Source organism: Calonectris borealis, chromosome 7 (assembly GCF_964195595.1).
Source record: "Calonectris borealis chromosome 7, bCalBor7.hap1.2, whole genome shotgun sequence".
In the NCBI taxonomy this organism is placed as follows: domain Eukaryota; kingdom Metazoa; phylum Chordata; class Aves; order Procellariiformes; family Procellariidae; genus Calonectris; species Calonectris borealis.
The window spans coordinates 13904049-13919640 of NC_134318.1; the positions used below are offsets into that span (position 1 = coordinate 13904049).

The window sequence follows — 15592 nt, forward strand, 5'->3', positions numbered from 1 at the left end:
ATAGAAAGAAATAATTAAGTCAATTTATTATGGACAAAATTCTCCCAGTTCTCTATGATGGATCTTATCTCCAATATGCTGCTTTCAGAATGGGACTGTATTTGAGGCCAGTGCAAACCAGAATAAAGGCTAAATTATTTCTGCAGCATTTTTGAATTGGGGGAACATGCAAACACTAGTGTAATCTTCCTAAACTCTGTTTGTGGAAATACGCAGCGGCCACTCTTAAAAATAATCTGCTTTTCTTATGTAGGAAATAGCATGGTCCTATTAAATGCTCTTCATGCAAAATTTTCAAGATTTAATGGCATCAGCCTATTATTTACAATGTTACTCTCAACATTCCCGATAGGGGAAATTTTTTTTTTCTTTACATGCAATAGATGTGAATATTTTAGAACTACTTGCAGGGGATATTAATTAATTGGTGTGCCTTAGTATTTAATTTATGTCATATACAAAGTTACTCAAGTTTTAGGTGATAAGGGCCTAAGTTGATTATGGTTAGAAGTGGTAGTACAACACATACACGTATTACTTCCTCCTTCGTTTCAGCCAGTGAGACCAAACCTTTTTTGCTGACTCTCAAGCAAGAAATGGTAGATTTAGTACTTACAGGGTTTTAAATGTTGGCGACAATGTAAAACAAATGACATTTTGGTTCTACGCTAATATATTACTAGTACTATCTTGCCTTTGAACAACTATGTCATTGTTTCTTCATAAGGTGAACTCAGGAGAACAATTCCTACAGCCTCTTAGAGTTTGCGGTCACTCTGCAGCTGTGTGGCTGCTTCTTGTTTAGCAAGCGGCTTTGCCGTAGTAGAGTTGCATTTGCTGCACAGATCTCTCATTTCTAGGAGACTTTCTTCCACAGCTTTTGCGAACATGTCTGAGGAGGTTTCTTTACAGTCTTTAAAGCTTGAGATGCAGAATAATATATCCTCTGGCTGAGGGTTATAACATGCACCATAACCATTGGGCACCACAGGCCCATAGCAGCAGAACATTTCCGTAGTAGTTGGAACCTGGTTGCAGGGAGAAGGTAAGGAGTGATCTCTGATTAATCAGGGCACCTGAAATCAGCTGGTTAGGAATGAGGAAAAAGATAAACGAATGCTACAAATGCTGGAAATGTGGTGAATCCCCCGTGTAGAATATCACTTCCTTCAGAAGTCCAGACCTGGAGCTGACACTTGGAAGGTAAAAGCTGATCTCTGTATAGAATTTGGTTGCTCTGTTTGTTTGCCAACATTTGAAAACTGGTATCATTTGAAGTGGATATAATGCATTTCTTTGCTCACTTCCTATAGATCTTTAACAGCTATAAGCTTTGTTACTGATAGGGAATTTTTAAGGCTGTATGTAATTCTGATACATAAAATTCTGATTCATAAAACTTCATTAAGGTTTTTAATTTCTTAAGGTTATCTTAAGGTTATGTTAAACTTGTAATCAATTATAGAAAGTAGTATTGTCCATTTCTAATAATCATTTATAATTGTGATGCTGTATAAAAAACATCTTCTAATGCATCTACGTGTTATATTTCTATTACATCTCAGTTTAATCATGGCATAATACAGGAGTGAAACACTTTCTACTGCAGAAAATAAAAGATGTGTTAGAAATCTGTATGTTTCAGACTTTGTGCACATGGGCCTTCACAAATGGCATTTGGCTTTTTAATGGTGTAGAACAAGCCATTAGTCCTGCTAATAGAGCCATAGAATTGTCAGATAAATTTGCTGTGCAACAGCCGAAGGCCATAAAGCTATTCAGAAGCACTCTTTGCTTGTGGATAGTTTCTTGGAGAATTTATGTAGTGGTATGTTGGTTACATTCACTCATGTCTGAAAGCCTACAAACATTATGACAAGATCAAATTACTTATTAAGGTTTTATGCTGTAGAATGATATTATAAGTCTCTTTTGTTGCATAGTTCCAATCTGTGCAGTTGGGTTAGTGTTTCAGTAAATGAATTCCTACATAGATTTCTTCTTTCATTAGGACTGCTACTACATGCAATGAAACATTTAATTTTTAGGCTGTATGCTATAAAGATGTTTCCTTATTCAAAACATTAAATGTAGGAAGTGTTGACTCTTAGGGTATCTTAGTATAGTTGCAAATAACTGTAAATCTGTAAATGTCTAAAATGTCTGTAAATCCAAAATGCACGCCTGCACACGTTGCAGTCTTACACTGAATAACTGAAGGCTCTCGAAGATTTCAAACACAGCTACTTTTAAAAGTAAAATTTCCTCATGGTTCTTGGCTTTTGTTTCTCAGAGTGGCAACCTGTCTGACTTGTGGCTGTACTGTCACTGGAGTAAAGAATTCCCACTAGAGCTGTCATGTTAGGGGAAGGAGGAGAGGAAAGGGAACAGGAAGATATGTAGTTTGGAAAGTGAGTAAACGCTGAGCCCTCATGCAAATTTTACTGAGGTTTTTTGTGTGCATTTCCACAATTTCCAGGAAGGGCTTTGGGATGTTGCAAGGGAAGTGATAAGTTCAGTGAGTATTTACTGTGTTGATTTTGTGGAATGAACCAAAACTGGATTAAAAATCTGGAGAATTTGCAGACTTCTTGATGGTACTGGGTTGTTTTCTTTTTTTTTTTTTTTTTAACATCATTCTCACTGTGAGCTACAGGGTCTGGCAGAACACAAATGAATTAGCCTTTGCTTAGCAAGACCAGTGAACAGGAGAAACTCACCTGGCTGGTCGAGAGGATGAATCGATTGCTTGTCAAATATGTCTCATCTGTAAATATCTCTGGCAGTTCCTTGAAGTGTTCCCGTGCCACCTCTCTGAGCCCTAGCAGATGATTGTCTATTGCCATTCCAGTAATAGCCTGTGTACAACATGATAAGACATCAGCATTTAACTGAGTATGGAGACATTTTCTTGGCTGTTACTGCCTTGTTTTCTGGTCAGAGTTGATGATCTTGGTTTGAGTGATGTAATGCCTGTAATGCTCAGATATTACTCTGAGTATGTACTTTGCTGATGATCAGTAACTAGAAATTCATATGGTGCTCTGAAGATGTAAAAATTAGGAAGGAGATGGTCTGGAGATGTATTATGTGCTGATGTTAACTGGCGTTCTGGGAGTTCATCATCTCTCGGAGCTGAATATCATGGGCTGGGCTTCCAAAGCTGCTGAGGGGGGCATATGGGACACCAGAAATCTCTTAAGTGTGTTTTGGAATTCCCTGTGCGTCACTTGGATTATATTTCAAGGAGGCTCCAAAGCACCTCCAAATTGGAACAAATTATTCTTTCATTGCCTTGCTGCCTGCATCTCGCTCTGGCAAGTGTCATTCCATGGAATTTAGATCCAAAGATCTGGTAGATGTCTGCAACAGATTTAACAGTGATCACAGAATAACAGATAGATTTGCCAGTGATCTATCACAGATCTACTAGCATACCCTACCACTTGAGAAGACTGGGCTTAGGGACACAGATGCCTTCTCAATTTAATTCACTGCACAAATATCCCAATTCCCTCCCCCACTCCCTGTGCTGGCGTCATTGCAGAGCTGGATTGTCTCAGGGGTAGCCCTTACTTTAGCCCTCACTCTAATGAGGCAATTGGAAACAGTAAGTGTAAGACAGCATACCAACACCAGTTGGCTGGTACCGTAGCCAGATACTGTGAGTCTAGAATCAAATTAAACAGGGTTTAACAAAGGAGAATTATGTGCTTGACAAGCAAGAGACCTAGAGCAGTCTACTTGCCATCCTGCTTGCCTGTGTCTCTGCTCACCGTCATCCCCAGGGCAGAACTAGCCATGCTTGCCCCCAAACCGAATGTCCCCGGTTTCCTCTCCTGTCTCATGGTTACAGGCGAGGCGATCGGCAGCACGCGCAGTGGCTGAATGTTAGCAGCAGGCGCACGCTGCTGGCCAGCTAGCCAGCTCACAAGAACTGCTGCCGAGCCTGCAGTAAGTCTTTCTGCCATGAGTTTGCTATGCTTGGGTCTCTCTGCTCTATCCAGCTACATAATGCTATAGACTTAAGGCATTGATTAGCTTTAAGATCTTTGCCCTGCTAGCAAATGTGATTGAAGATGGCTAACAGTAGTGGGAGATGGTCAGACAGGATAGTTAGAGTTTTGTTTCTTTAGGAAACCAAATCAAAATTTGTTCCAACCAGGCAGGAATTGCCTCAGATTAAAACATGCATTTAAAATCATTCAGTCTAGGTTTATTCTAGCTGGTGAGAGCAATGATTATGAGGACTGAGCTGTAGCTCATCCTCGGTAACAGGCTGCAGTCATGTACGAAGGGAATGCTGAACAAGGCACATTGTACTACACTGAGAGCAGAACTGATATCCCGGTGGCACAGGCCCCTTGTAACGAGGGAAACGAGCAACCTGAGAGAAGGCAGGATTAAAAAAGAGCACAAGCTTGGTTTTCCTCTTAAGAGGGGAACCATTTTAACCACTAATAAGTGCCTGAAGCAGGGGGCCGGGAGTGCATAAGCTTGTTTGGCTTATATTAAGGAGTAGGCACCCATTGGTAAAGGGGCTATTTGTTCATCAGCCCAGACGGAGCAAGGATGCTTGCAAAAAAGTAGCATATATCAGGGCAGTGTTTACGTTGTTTTTCCCATAGAGGGAAACTGACTTTATAATAAAAGGAAATATTTTGCTACCACAGAAGATTTATAAGGCTGTTAGCAATGACATTTTTGCAACATAGATCAATGTCATGTCTGAAGAGAGGCCGAGACAGGCTAATGAAATAAACTGTGAGTCAATGCATAAGAAAAAATTGTGCTAAATTGAATTTTAGAGCTCCGCATTTAAGATAGCAATGCTACTAGTAAGCCCTAACAAGGGGAAATAAAATCATTAAATTCCTTTTTGTTTTATGAAGTAGATTTTTTTGGTTTTCTTAGGAGCTATTACATTTCAGTCTGTTACACACAATTTAGTCAGACCATGTAAGTCTTGCCCATAGTTTAAAGCTACAACAATTACATTCTGCTATTCTGAGGAAGAAAGGGGAGCTTGGTGAGTAGAAATACCTGGAGACCTTTTTAAATTTAAAGATAAATTAATTTTCCAATGGCAATTTTAATATTTTCCCATGAGCTACACTGGAGGCTGAATTTTATAACAGTTTCTGGAACTGAAATGACTTGCAGGGGGGATTTTATGGATTTTTTTTTCTTTTATTTTTAAAGAGATATTGTACAGAAATTCCATTGGTTGTGACCTAGTAGACCTAAAGTATGTTGTGTTCATTGTGAGGTTCCCCTGAGAAGGTTCAGGTGAGACAGTTGCCCTGAAGTAAGGCTTGCCTCTGCTTTAGAGATGACGTGGCGTCTCAGCTTCTAAGATGTGGGTTCCCAGCACAAGGCTTGAAACACAAAACTGTTTTTCTTCCCTGCTTCTTTTGTTTCACAGTCTTAGGAACAAATCCCACCTGAAAGCAACACTTCACCTCTCCAGTGCTCTGAGTATACCTTTGAAACCACCTGTGGAAGTGAATGATTTCTTGAATATTATGAGTATTTAAACAGTAATCAGCAATGTGGGTTTGTTAGGCAATGATCTGAGGCAAAACCATAGGTAGCAAATTCATTTAACATAGCTGGTTATTAACATTTATTAATTTCATGAGTGGTTTGACTAAGTTGTTTGTAGAGTAAGTCTGTGCTTTGTCTTGGCACAGTGGGAGGTAGAGCATTACCCAGGCTGAATGGTCTCATTTTTAATCAACAGAAAATGAGTTGCATTTGATACTAAACTGATTTCTTCACTGGAGGGCATCTCTTCATTTTATTAGACACTGCATTCAGGTCTTTAAAAGAGAACTTACTATAATAATTCCCTCATTGCTAATGACCTTTATTAGAAATGGCACTTTGGAATACTAGAATACACTTTGCAGAATACCAGTCCATCTGACGATCAGGTCCCAGATAGGGACCTCTCTCCTTTAGGGAAGAGAAACATAACAAAATGCATAAATGGTTAGTTTTAGCAGAAGAAAAAGAGTTCCTAATGTGTTACAGCTGTCTAGAGCTTATCTGTAACGTTATAGCTTATGGGTCTAAATACATGTAAATTTGGGGGATCTGGATTTTGCAGTTGGAGTTTTATTTCTTATGCATACTACACAGCAGTTAAATTGGTTGCTTTTAAGCCTTGCTTCTTATCCTGATAAGGCTCTCAGCTGTCCACTTGCCATACCCCATTAGAATACCCCATTGCCACTTTTCTTGGCTATCTTCATGGCTAACATTTCATGTTCATTACAGAGCGCACAGAATAAAGGCTTATTTCATCTGGCTACTGTTCTCCCTTGCAAACCTTTCAATATTTATAAAAAAATCCCTTTATTAAGTTTTGATTGCAAGCTTTTTAAGATGGAGGCCATTTTTTAATTGTTAATTTGTACAACACCAAGCTTAGTGGAATCCTAATTTTTGGCTGGGACTCCTAGTTATGACACAGACACAAATCATAAATGTTTCACAGATGCACATTCCCCATGAATATGTGGAATACAGAGTGTGATGTTCCATGGCAGTTCTAGCGAGAGAGCTAATGCCCAAGAGTGATGGTCTTGCCACTGATGTCTAAAGCAGAATTTTTTTATCTTGCTTTCCAGAAAGTATTTTTTAAGGTGAGGTTAGTTGAATATGGCTACTTGGAGGGTGTTTGGGTCATTAGAAATTTTGATAAGTGTGACATAGCAGGTACTTTCCTATTTAGAGATGCCTACATTTTCTGGTGCTTAAATAGTTAATGATTGTATCTTCGTACTTTTCTTGAAAAAACTAACTAGTCCTTAGTCAGACAACGCAGTGGTTTACTTACCAGAACAGTGTAATTAGTCTGAGCTGCAATTGCATCCTTAAATCTCTGCATCTTCTCAGAATCCTGTTGGGGGAATCAAAACATATCTATTATTGAAATAGCATCTTCCATCAATTCACTAGCAGCCAAACAGCAAGCACTCTCAAATGTCCTTTGCTCCTGGCTCAGGTGTTAAACACTCTTTATAAATTAAAGGCCATAGGGATTCCATGTCCTGATCAGCAACGGTGCCTGGTTGTGCAAGGGTGAAGTTTATTGGTGGTGGTTTGTTTGAAGTCAAGGAAAGACTTGCAGTTCCTTTTGTGAATTCCTTTCATGGATTTTGGGAGTGTAGATTCTTACTAATTGAATCACTCCATTTGAAGTAGGGAAAATAATTGCCTAGTGTAATTCAGTGTTTTCAAAACAGCCAGGCAGTATATCTTCTCCAGAATGGTTTATCTAGACCATGACAGTGATGTTAATGAAAGCCATTACTGATATTTTACTAGCTGGTCAAAAAATTACTCCCCTGTGTGAAAGGGCATCTAGAATTTTCCAAGGCTGCTCTACTCTCCACAGATGCCTCACATTTCAGATAACAAGATATAGTAAATTTTGACTCCTGTCAAATGGCAGCCTTTTATATTAAGGGAATGATCCTAAGAAGTGCTGCCCTGCTGTACATCAAGTCCGACATTGCAACTTTGGAGACCCTGAAACAGCTAGAAATGACTGAGTCTCCAGATAAACAGGGAACCTTCAGCTCCCGTGGACGATGAATGATCTTTTGAACAAAGAATTCATTTTAGAAGCAATTCAAGGCCACCATCAGGGACCTTCAAAGTACAGAGTCTGATATTTTTTCATAGGGCTAGAGCTAGGCCTTAGTTCCGTTATACAGATTAAATTACCAAATGCAGTCTTTAAATCTGATTAATTTACAGCTATTCAAGCAACCTCTGCAGTGTAAGTTGCTGCTTCTTTTACAGCAAGTGTCAAATATATGAGATATTTCTCCTGCTAGAGAATCAATCTGACTCGATCAATCTTTGGTGACTGTTCAAGCTATCGTTTGAAGATCATTTTTATTAGCATCAGATAGAAAATTGTTTTTAATTTGATTTGGATTAATGGCTATTAACAAACAATATTTTGGGAAGTTCAAGGCTACTTAAACCAAGTGATGCATCTCTTTGTCCAAAAAATAGAATTAACCCCTTCACATCCAGAGGCAATCTGTAGGTTTAAAGAAATCTCCAATAGGGTTGTGTTAAGTGAATTTTGTTTCTAATGATTCTGTGATAATAATATATATAATTTTGAACTGAAAGATAAAGATGTTCACATCAAAACATAGATTTCTAAAAGTTTGTGGGAAAGAACAATCACAGATCAGCTTAAATGTCCCTCGCATCTTCTCAGTGGAGAAGCAGACAGAAAAAGTATCTGTGGATTGGTTTGCATTATGATTGCAGGTTTTTCAGGGGGAGTGAAACCATTATTCTCCCTATTTGGTACTGCCAAGGCATGCAATATAAAGATTTGAGGGCTGAGACTGAGCATTTTTCTGCTTGCTTGTGTGAAGCAGTACAGTTTAGGATGCTGTGAAAGGCAGGCACAATCTCAGATTTGGGTGGTAAAACAGTGAGAAACGCTGAAGTTTTAGGAAAGTTGCAGAAGTCAGTAAGCGTTGGAATAAGGAAGGTATGAAGAGGTTGTTGGAGGGAACAAGAAGGATCTGGCAAAACAACGTGCTAGGAGCAGGCTGGCTCCTCCTAGGAGTACAGTCAGCCTGCAGCAGTGCGTGTTGGGGCTGAGGGTATGCTGAGTGCCCAGGTGCGGAGGGGAACCTGTGCACAGATGACAGCAGCTGCTAATGAAATACAGTTAAGAACCGTGTTGTCAGACAGGACACTGATAGCAAATAACAACAGCCTCTTCTTGTCTACTGTATAGTAGACAAGAAGTCACTATTATGTGTATGGTCATAATCTGCCCTGTCATAATCTACCCACTCAGCATAGGGAATTACTTCAGGTTTCCTTTGAGTTATCATTTTAACATGGAACTTATTTGAGTCTTGTTCATCATGAGCTAAGTTCTGGGCATGGTAACCTTAAGGACACTGAAGAAACAGTGGAGGAACAGAGCAGTTCTCTGGGCAAATTTTCCTCATCCTCTGGGACAATATTTCATTAATTTACATTTAATCTACAGCCCAGCAATACTTCCAGCAATGCTATGCTAGATTCTAAAGAACAGCCATGTGGGCTGTTGCCACTGGAGTGGGCTTACTGTGCAAAATAATCTATATTGTGGCAGCGTTTTGCATCTGAACAGCCACCTGGAAATTCCCTGTACAGCAGCGAAGTGCAGTGGGTGGAAGCGGCACACAGAGAGATGTTGAGGGAGGCTCTCCAGGGATGGCAGGCGGGACAGAGCACAAAGCTGTTTGTGCAGCTGTAGTCTCAGCTCTCTCAGCTGTACCTCTTTGCATCCCCATCTACTATGTACAGTACTCATGCTTCTGCCAAACAGATGGTGGTGTCTCAAAGAAAGGCAATTTAATTTTTTGTTTCGCAGGATGATGTCAGGACAGTTTGGAGAGTTGTTTTATTAGCTTGATGAAGTTTTTTCATCATGAAGGTTCAGCCCCCTTGAGGATCCTATAAAACTAACTCTATTTGGTAGAAACATACCTTTAAAACGAAAAAGATCAGCCAGAACATATCCACCTTATCCAGAAATCAAAGCATGTGAATTACATCACTTCACACATTACAATCTGCAGCAGAGCTATCTACTGCAGGGGAACTGCCAGGCGATTCCCCTGCTGTGGCAGTATAATGATCCTGAACTTTGCATGTTCAGCCTAGATTTCTCCAGGGAGCTGAATTTGGATCTGATGATAGATCATTCAGCAGAATCATAGAATCGTAAGGTTGGAAAAGACCTCTAAGATCATCGAGTCCAACTGTCAACCTAACACCACCATGCCCACTAAACCATGTCCCTAAGCACCTCATCTACACGTCTTTTAAATACTTCCAGGGATGGTGACTCAACCACTTCCCTGGGCAGCCTGTTCCAAGGCCTGACCACTCTCTCAGTAAAGAAATTTCTCCTAATGTCCAATCTAAACCTCCCTTGGCACAACTTGAGGCCATTTCCTCTTGTCCTATCGCTAGTTACTTGGCAGAAGAGACCAACACCCACCTCGCTACAACCTCCTTTCAGGCAGTTGTAGAGCGCGATGAGGTCTCCCCTCAGCCTCCTCTTCTCCAGACTAAACAACCCCAGTTCCCTCAGCCGCTCCTCACAAGACTTGTGCTCCAGGCCTTTCACCAGCTTCGTTGCCCTTCTCTGGACACGCTCCAGCACCTCCATGTCTGTCTTGTAGTGAGGGGCCCAAAACTGAACACAGTATTTGAGGTGCGGCCTCACCAGTGCCGAGTACAGGGGCACGATCACCTCCCTACTCCTGCTGGCCACACTATTCCTGATACAGGCCAGGATGCCGTTGGCCTTCTTGGCCACCTGGGCACACTGCCGGCTCATGTTCAGCCGGCTGTCAGCCAGCACCCCCAGGTCCTTTTCCTCCGGGCAGCTTTCCAGCCACTCTTCCCCAAGCCTGTAGCGTTGCCTGGGGTTGTTGTGGCCCAAGTGCAGGACCCGGCACTTGGCCTTGTTGAACCTCGTACAATTGGCCTCAGCCCATCGATCCAGAAGACAGTACTAAGTCTAAAATCAGATGTTTTGTTTCTTATAATGTCATGTTCATGCACCTCTGAATCTTTTGGATTCTTAAATAAAAATAAGGAAATATTTATGTTTAGCTTAATGGTTGGTTTGCAGAAAAAGCAAAATCCTGTAAGGCTTGCTACCCTGCCCTATGCCTTTATGGTCTCAGTTAACAGTTAAAAAGTGAGAGATCGGGGACCATGAATGCATTATTTGCTTAGTGTTTTGCCAAAGAAGACAGAGGGAGCCAGGCCAACGTACCGATAGAGCTGTCTTGTCATCAGTCATTGCTTTTACAAAAGCAAATGCTTCCGAGGTAGCAGACCTAATATTGTCGACTCTGCCCTCATCAAATCGGCGTATGGAAGCACTTTCATAGGTAGGGACAAGTCTCTTATGGCATCTGAGAGAATGAATAAGAAAAACAAAGAATAATTATTTTCAAGGAGTCATAAAGACTAAAAGAAATATAGGCTTGGTACGTTTTATTGTTACAGCCACGATTTTATTTTTTGCATGATATTCATCTTAATGTTGATAGAATTCTATAAGAAACTTAAAAAAGATGGATGCTCACTCCTTTCTAATATGAGGAGCTGCGTACAGCTGTATACATTTTAGTTATGCATTGCCAGTAAAAAATGACTTGCTGTGTAAAAACAAGGCTAGTAAAACTAAAATTTACTGAAAGGTCTCAAGGAATGTTTTATTTGTACTGCATCATAAAATAATTGTGTAATTAATCATTTACTTATGGGCGTGAAATATGTTTTATTTAAAACAAGAAAAAATGCACTTTGTGTGTGAATGAAAAATAGAAAACTAAAAGGGGAAAAGGGTGCTATTTGACACTGTGAGCTGGAATGAAAACCCACATAGCAAATAGAACAGTGTGTGAAGACTATTTTTTAGTTTGGGTCCAGGTATATAGCTACTATTCCTCGCTTCAGGAGACCTACTGTGCCCTTCAGTTGAAGCAGGGGTCTCAGAATATAACTGTCCCCTAAGGTTTTTATTGCATACACGGGATTTACATCATGGCTGGGATCCAGATGAAAATCTTGGACCAGGTCATTGTTGGAGTTTGGTTAATGGAATAAGCAAAATGGATGTTTAACAGATGTTAATGGAGTACGCAAAATGTGTTAGGCATCTCTGGTTTTGACCTCTGGTAAAGACCACTTCAGGATTTAATTTGGCATGATAAAGAATTATTCATGTAATAGGCTGTTCTCAGGAAACCATACAACCAATCTCTAGCCTGGAGCATTAGCTGCTCTGACAACGTAGAAAGGAGCTTTTAACTTTGATAATACCATGGAAATTAGAGGATATTATCAAATCTTGGGATACCTGTGAAGAAGGAAGTAGTTACTATCCTGTGTAGGAACTCTGATCTGATATGTTGCTGTAGTATTTTTCCCTGTGAATGCTTTTCCTCCTGCGGTGCAGGGGATGCATATGTGGTGAGCTACGGGTTACTGCCATGGTTCCTCCCAGGCTACCCACAGTGGCAAGGGAGTGTTTCTGCCCCAGGGACTTGGACTCCCTAGTGCTTCTGCTGCTGCGGGTGGCAGGGTTGTCTGCCACTCCCTGCCATGTCCCCTCACCCTCTTCTCTATGCCAGGTGAAGGGGCAGCTGTGGGGTGGGTACTGGCTGGGAATGGTGTGTGTGGGACACGGGGATGGGAAGGAAGAGCAAGGAGAGGGAAAGGGAGTGAAGGAAAGGAGTGCTCTGTCTCAGAACTGGGTAGCAATTTCTATCTTGTCTGACCTACAGTCATTAGGCAAGATCACTCATTTCCATGCAGGAGGCATCTGTTTGGGTGCTGAGGAAAAAATGGACCCTTTGTATAAAAAACAAATTGTGAATCTCCTCTTGTGCTACCTTGTTCCTATGATTTGAATTAACCTTACCTGTAAAATGCCAGCTGAAGTGCTACTTGAATGTAGGCATCTGGGCTAATCTTTTGTTTCTTAATAAATTCCTTTCCATAGTTCTCAAACTTGTAGGCGATAAAGTCCAGATTTTTTACTATCCTGGAAAAGAAGCAGAGGCAGTTACTGCAGGGGGAGGTGGAAGAATCTCATGTTCCATTTCCGTTTGCAAATAAAACCCAGAGATCATTTCCTGCCTATACCCACTCGGAGGTAAGTGGGCTCCTGCTCTGCAGACAGTCCTGGCCTTTGGCAACTTGTTCCTAGACAGCAACTTTTATTCATACAGGTTCTAGACTGGGCTTGTTATCTGCAGCCTTAACATGAGGTGTGGCACTCGGGTCATTCTGTTCATTTGAGTAAAACACCTTTTTTTTTTTTAAAAAAAAAAAAACCCTAGTGTTTCCACTCCTGAAGCCTAAGCCAGGGCCTCCTTTGTTCTTGACAAATTTCTGGGAGATTTACTAGTTTGAGAAATGGGTGGATTTAAAACCTGATGAAGGCTGTAAGCTCCTTGCAAGTTTCAATGTAGAGGACTACTACCTTTATTTAAAAACAAAAAGGAATTACTCTTCATCCTGAATGTTTTCATACTCTCATGTATGCTTCTAGCCACTTTGAGGACTCATCTAATGCAATCACACTGGACATACTTACAGCTGATCGTGCAGACTGTGTTAATTCTCTATGGAGATCACAGGCCTGAGCGTTCAGACAAAATAATTTGAAAAAAAATCTCTCATTGCCATCCACACCCCCAAAGATCATGCAAATCTTTTACAGTCTAGAAACATAGTCAGAAGAACTAACCTTTGCAGGAGCAACATGGATGCAAACAAATTACATTCCTGAATTCAAACTGTTTATTCAAACCAGTTGTATTCTACCGTCCCATATACGTATCCCCATTGCCCTGGCTTCAACTTCAGTCAGGTCAAACCCATAAAGTGCATCCACAAAAACAGAGGACCTGCGCTGTTTGCATCCCATGCAAATAGGACTCAACTGTTTTTCCAGTGGTCTTTAGCTTTCCTAATATTTACATGGAAGGAAAACAATGGTAATGGAATTCCTGAATACAGTGAAGTAACTCCAGCCCATAAGGGTGCCATGCTGCAAAGAGATGTCCAGCTTGGGAAGATGAGGAGGAGCCGGAGGGCAGGGAGAGCCCTCTAGGAGGAAACCCATGCCTGCACTTACTATGCTGGGTAGTTCCCAGCTTGCAGCCATTGCTGAGAAAAGTGAGGCATCTGTTCTACCTTTGGAGTTTTTCTGCTGATGATGCCAAATGTGCCTGAATTTCAGGGGAACATTTCCATCTTAGTCTCCGTGGAGCAGGAAGCTCGCTCACTGAATCAGCTCGGACTAACTTCTTGGAGCTTTCTTTCCTGTTAGTATGTGAAAGAAAAGTCATTAAGGTCACAAGAATAATCTATTTGTTAAACAGTGCTTTTTTAGCAGGTAAATGACTGGTTTCCAACAGTTGTATGGGTCTTAGTGGCCCTGTGCAGCAGGGGGAATTTGCCGCTGGCAGAGACTTCCTGGGGGCCGGAGTGGGTACAATAGCTGTACTGAAAGGGGACTCACATGTGCTTGAGCAAGTGTTCAGTGCACTGCACCAGTACGATGCCATCGAAAGGGGAATGTTCACACACGGTACCGCAGACTCCGTCTCTTCCTACCACAAACTAAGCAAGGAAAAGAACAAGTGCAAGATATGTAGTGAATAAATCATGTTCTGGGTAAGTTACCCATGATGGCAACCTAACAAAAGATGTTGTTGTTCTCCTGTAGTTTTCTTATTGTTCACATCAGGAACTTCCTTGACTTACAGATCAGTGGGTGACTTACAGATCTATTGTGGGAGACTTGCTTGTCCTGTGAACAGCGTTGCATTGGATCCCTTTCATGCTGCTATTTTGGAGTGAGTCCTGCGAGAATGTAAATTTTAGCATTTCCCATTGGAGTCTGGAAACTGGATTTAGCATCTGCTTTATGGTATCTGCTTTATGGTAGAGAAAACCTGTCGCTGGAAAGACAGACCGGGGTTCTCCTTCCAGTTTTGGGGGCAATGCAACTTCTGTATCTGGAAGTCCCTTAGGATCACATTTTATTACAAATATTTTATCAAATGAGCAAGCTTATGCTTATTTGATAGCTTTCTCATAGCTTCTTTTACTGTCCTGCTTCCTCTTTACCCTTTTTTGTGGTGTTTTCTTCATTTCCCTCTTACTTGTCTTTGCTCCTGATTTCATTGTATACACATGGTATAACTGGTGACAGTTAACCTGCTGCACTGTAGTTGGGTGATACCCCCATGCAGTTGGTTACTTCTGCACTTCAAACAAAAGCAGATGTCTAGGACCAAACTGCAACTTGTCTCACGTTTCCTGTCCTTTTTCTGGACCTTTTCCCCCCCACTTCTTTTGAAGTATCTTGGGCTGGACTTCTCCCACTCAGCTCACTCCGTGCATTTGTATAACATATACGCATCCTGCCTCTCTGGTTCCCATGAGGTTTTCACAGAGTAAGTGTGTGATGCAAAAAGTTTACCTGGATGTTTTCTCATGCCTTACTGCAAAGTTGAAGAAGAATATGGAGAGAAAGAACAAGTCCTAGTGTAAGAATGGCTTCCTACATAACCTGCATTTGCATGAAAGGAAATGGGATCCTTTTTCCATAAGAATTTCTCTTTGCCTTTGGACTACTTCTGGCCTGAATACATCTGGAGGGATGAAGCTCTCCCATGTACTATGCAAATTTATTTGTTTTCTGCTACCTTCTGATAGTAAAAAAAAGAAAATCTTGTTTATTCTCATCTGCTTGAAACATCTCAACTAGTGGCCCTGCAAATAACAGAGGATTTCAACTAAAGACAAATGGTTTGTTCTTTAGAAACATAGCACTGGAGTCTGCTTATAACGTCATTTGCAGTGGCATAAATCAGGAGTGACTACTGAAATGTATTTGCACTGGGATAATCAGTGCAAGTGAAATTAGTTTAGTGGTTTCTCTTTTCATGTTGCTGTTCCTAGGTATGGCAAGAGCAACAAGCATTGTGCAAGCCATGTATCAATCAGGGATTTT

The 15592-nt window shown here is 41.0% G+C and overlaps 1 protein-coding gene across 1 annotated transcript in view; it reads right to left on the reverse strand.

Moving 5' to 3' along the window:
* Window positions 1-758: 758 nt before the first annotated feature.
* The window catches only part of CHAT (choline O-acetyltransferase), a 30568-nt gene continuing 15734 nt past the window's right edge, over window positions 759-15592 (reverse strand). Inside the window, exons 8-14 of the mRNA XM_075155425.1 lie at window positions 14093-14193; window positions 13765-13893; window positions 12485-12607; window positions 10829-10970; window positions 6845-6907; window positions 2721-2858; window positions 759-1028 (exon numbers count right to left, since the gene is read on the reverse strand). Of these exons, the coding sequence (XP_075011526.1) occupies window positions 759-1028; window positions 2721-2858; window positions 6845-6907; window positions 10829-10970; window positions 12485-12607; window positions 13765-13893; window positions 14093-14193 (966 nt within the window). The remainder of the gene's footprint in view (window positions 1029-2720; window positions 2859-6844; window positions 6908-10828; window positions 10971-12484; window positions 12608-13764; window positions 13894-14092; window positions 14194-15592) is intronic.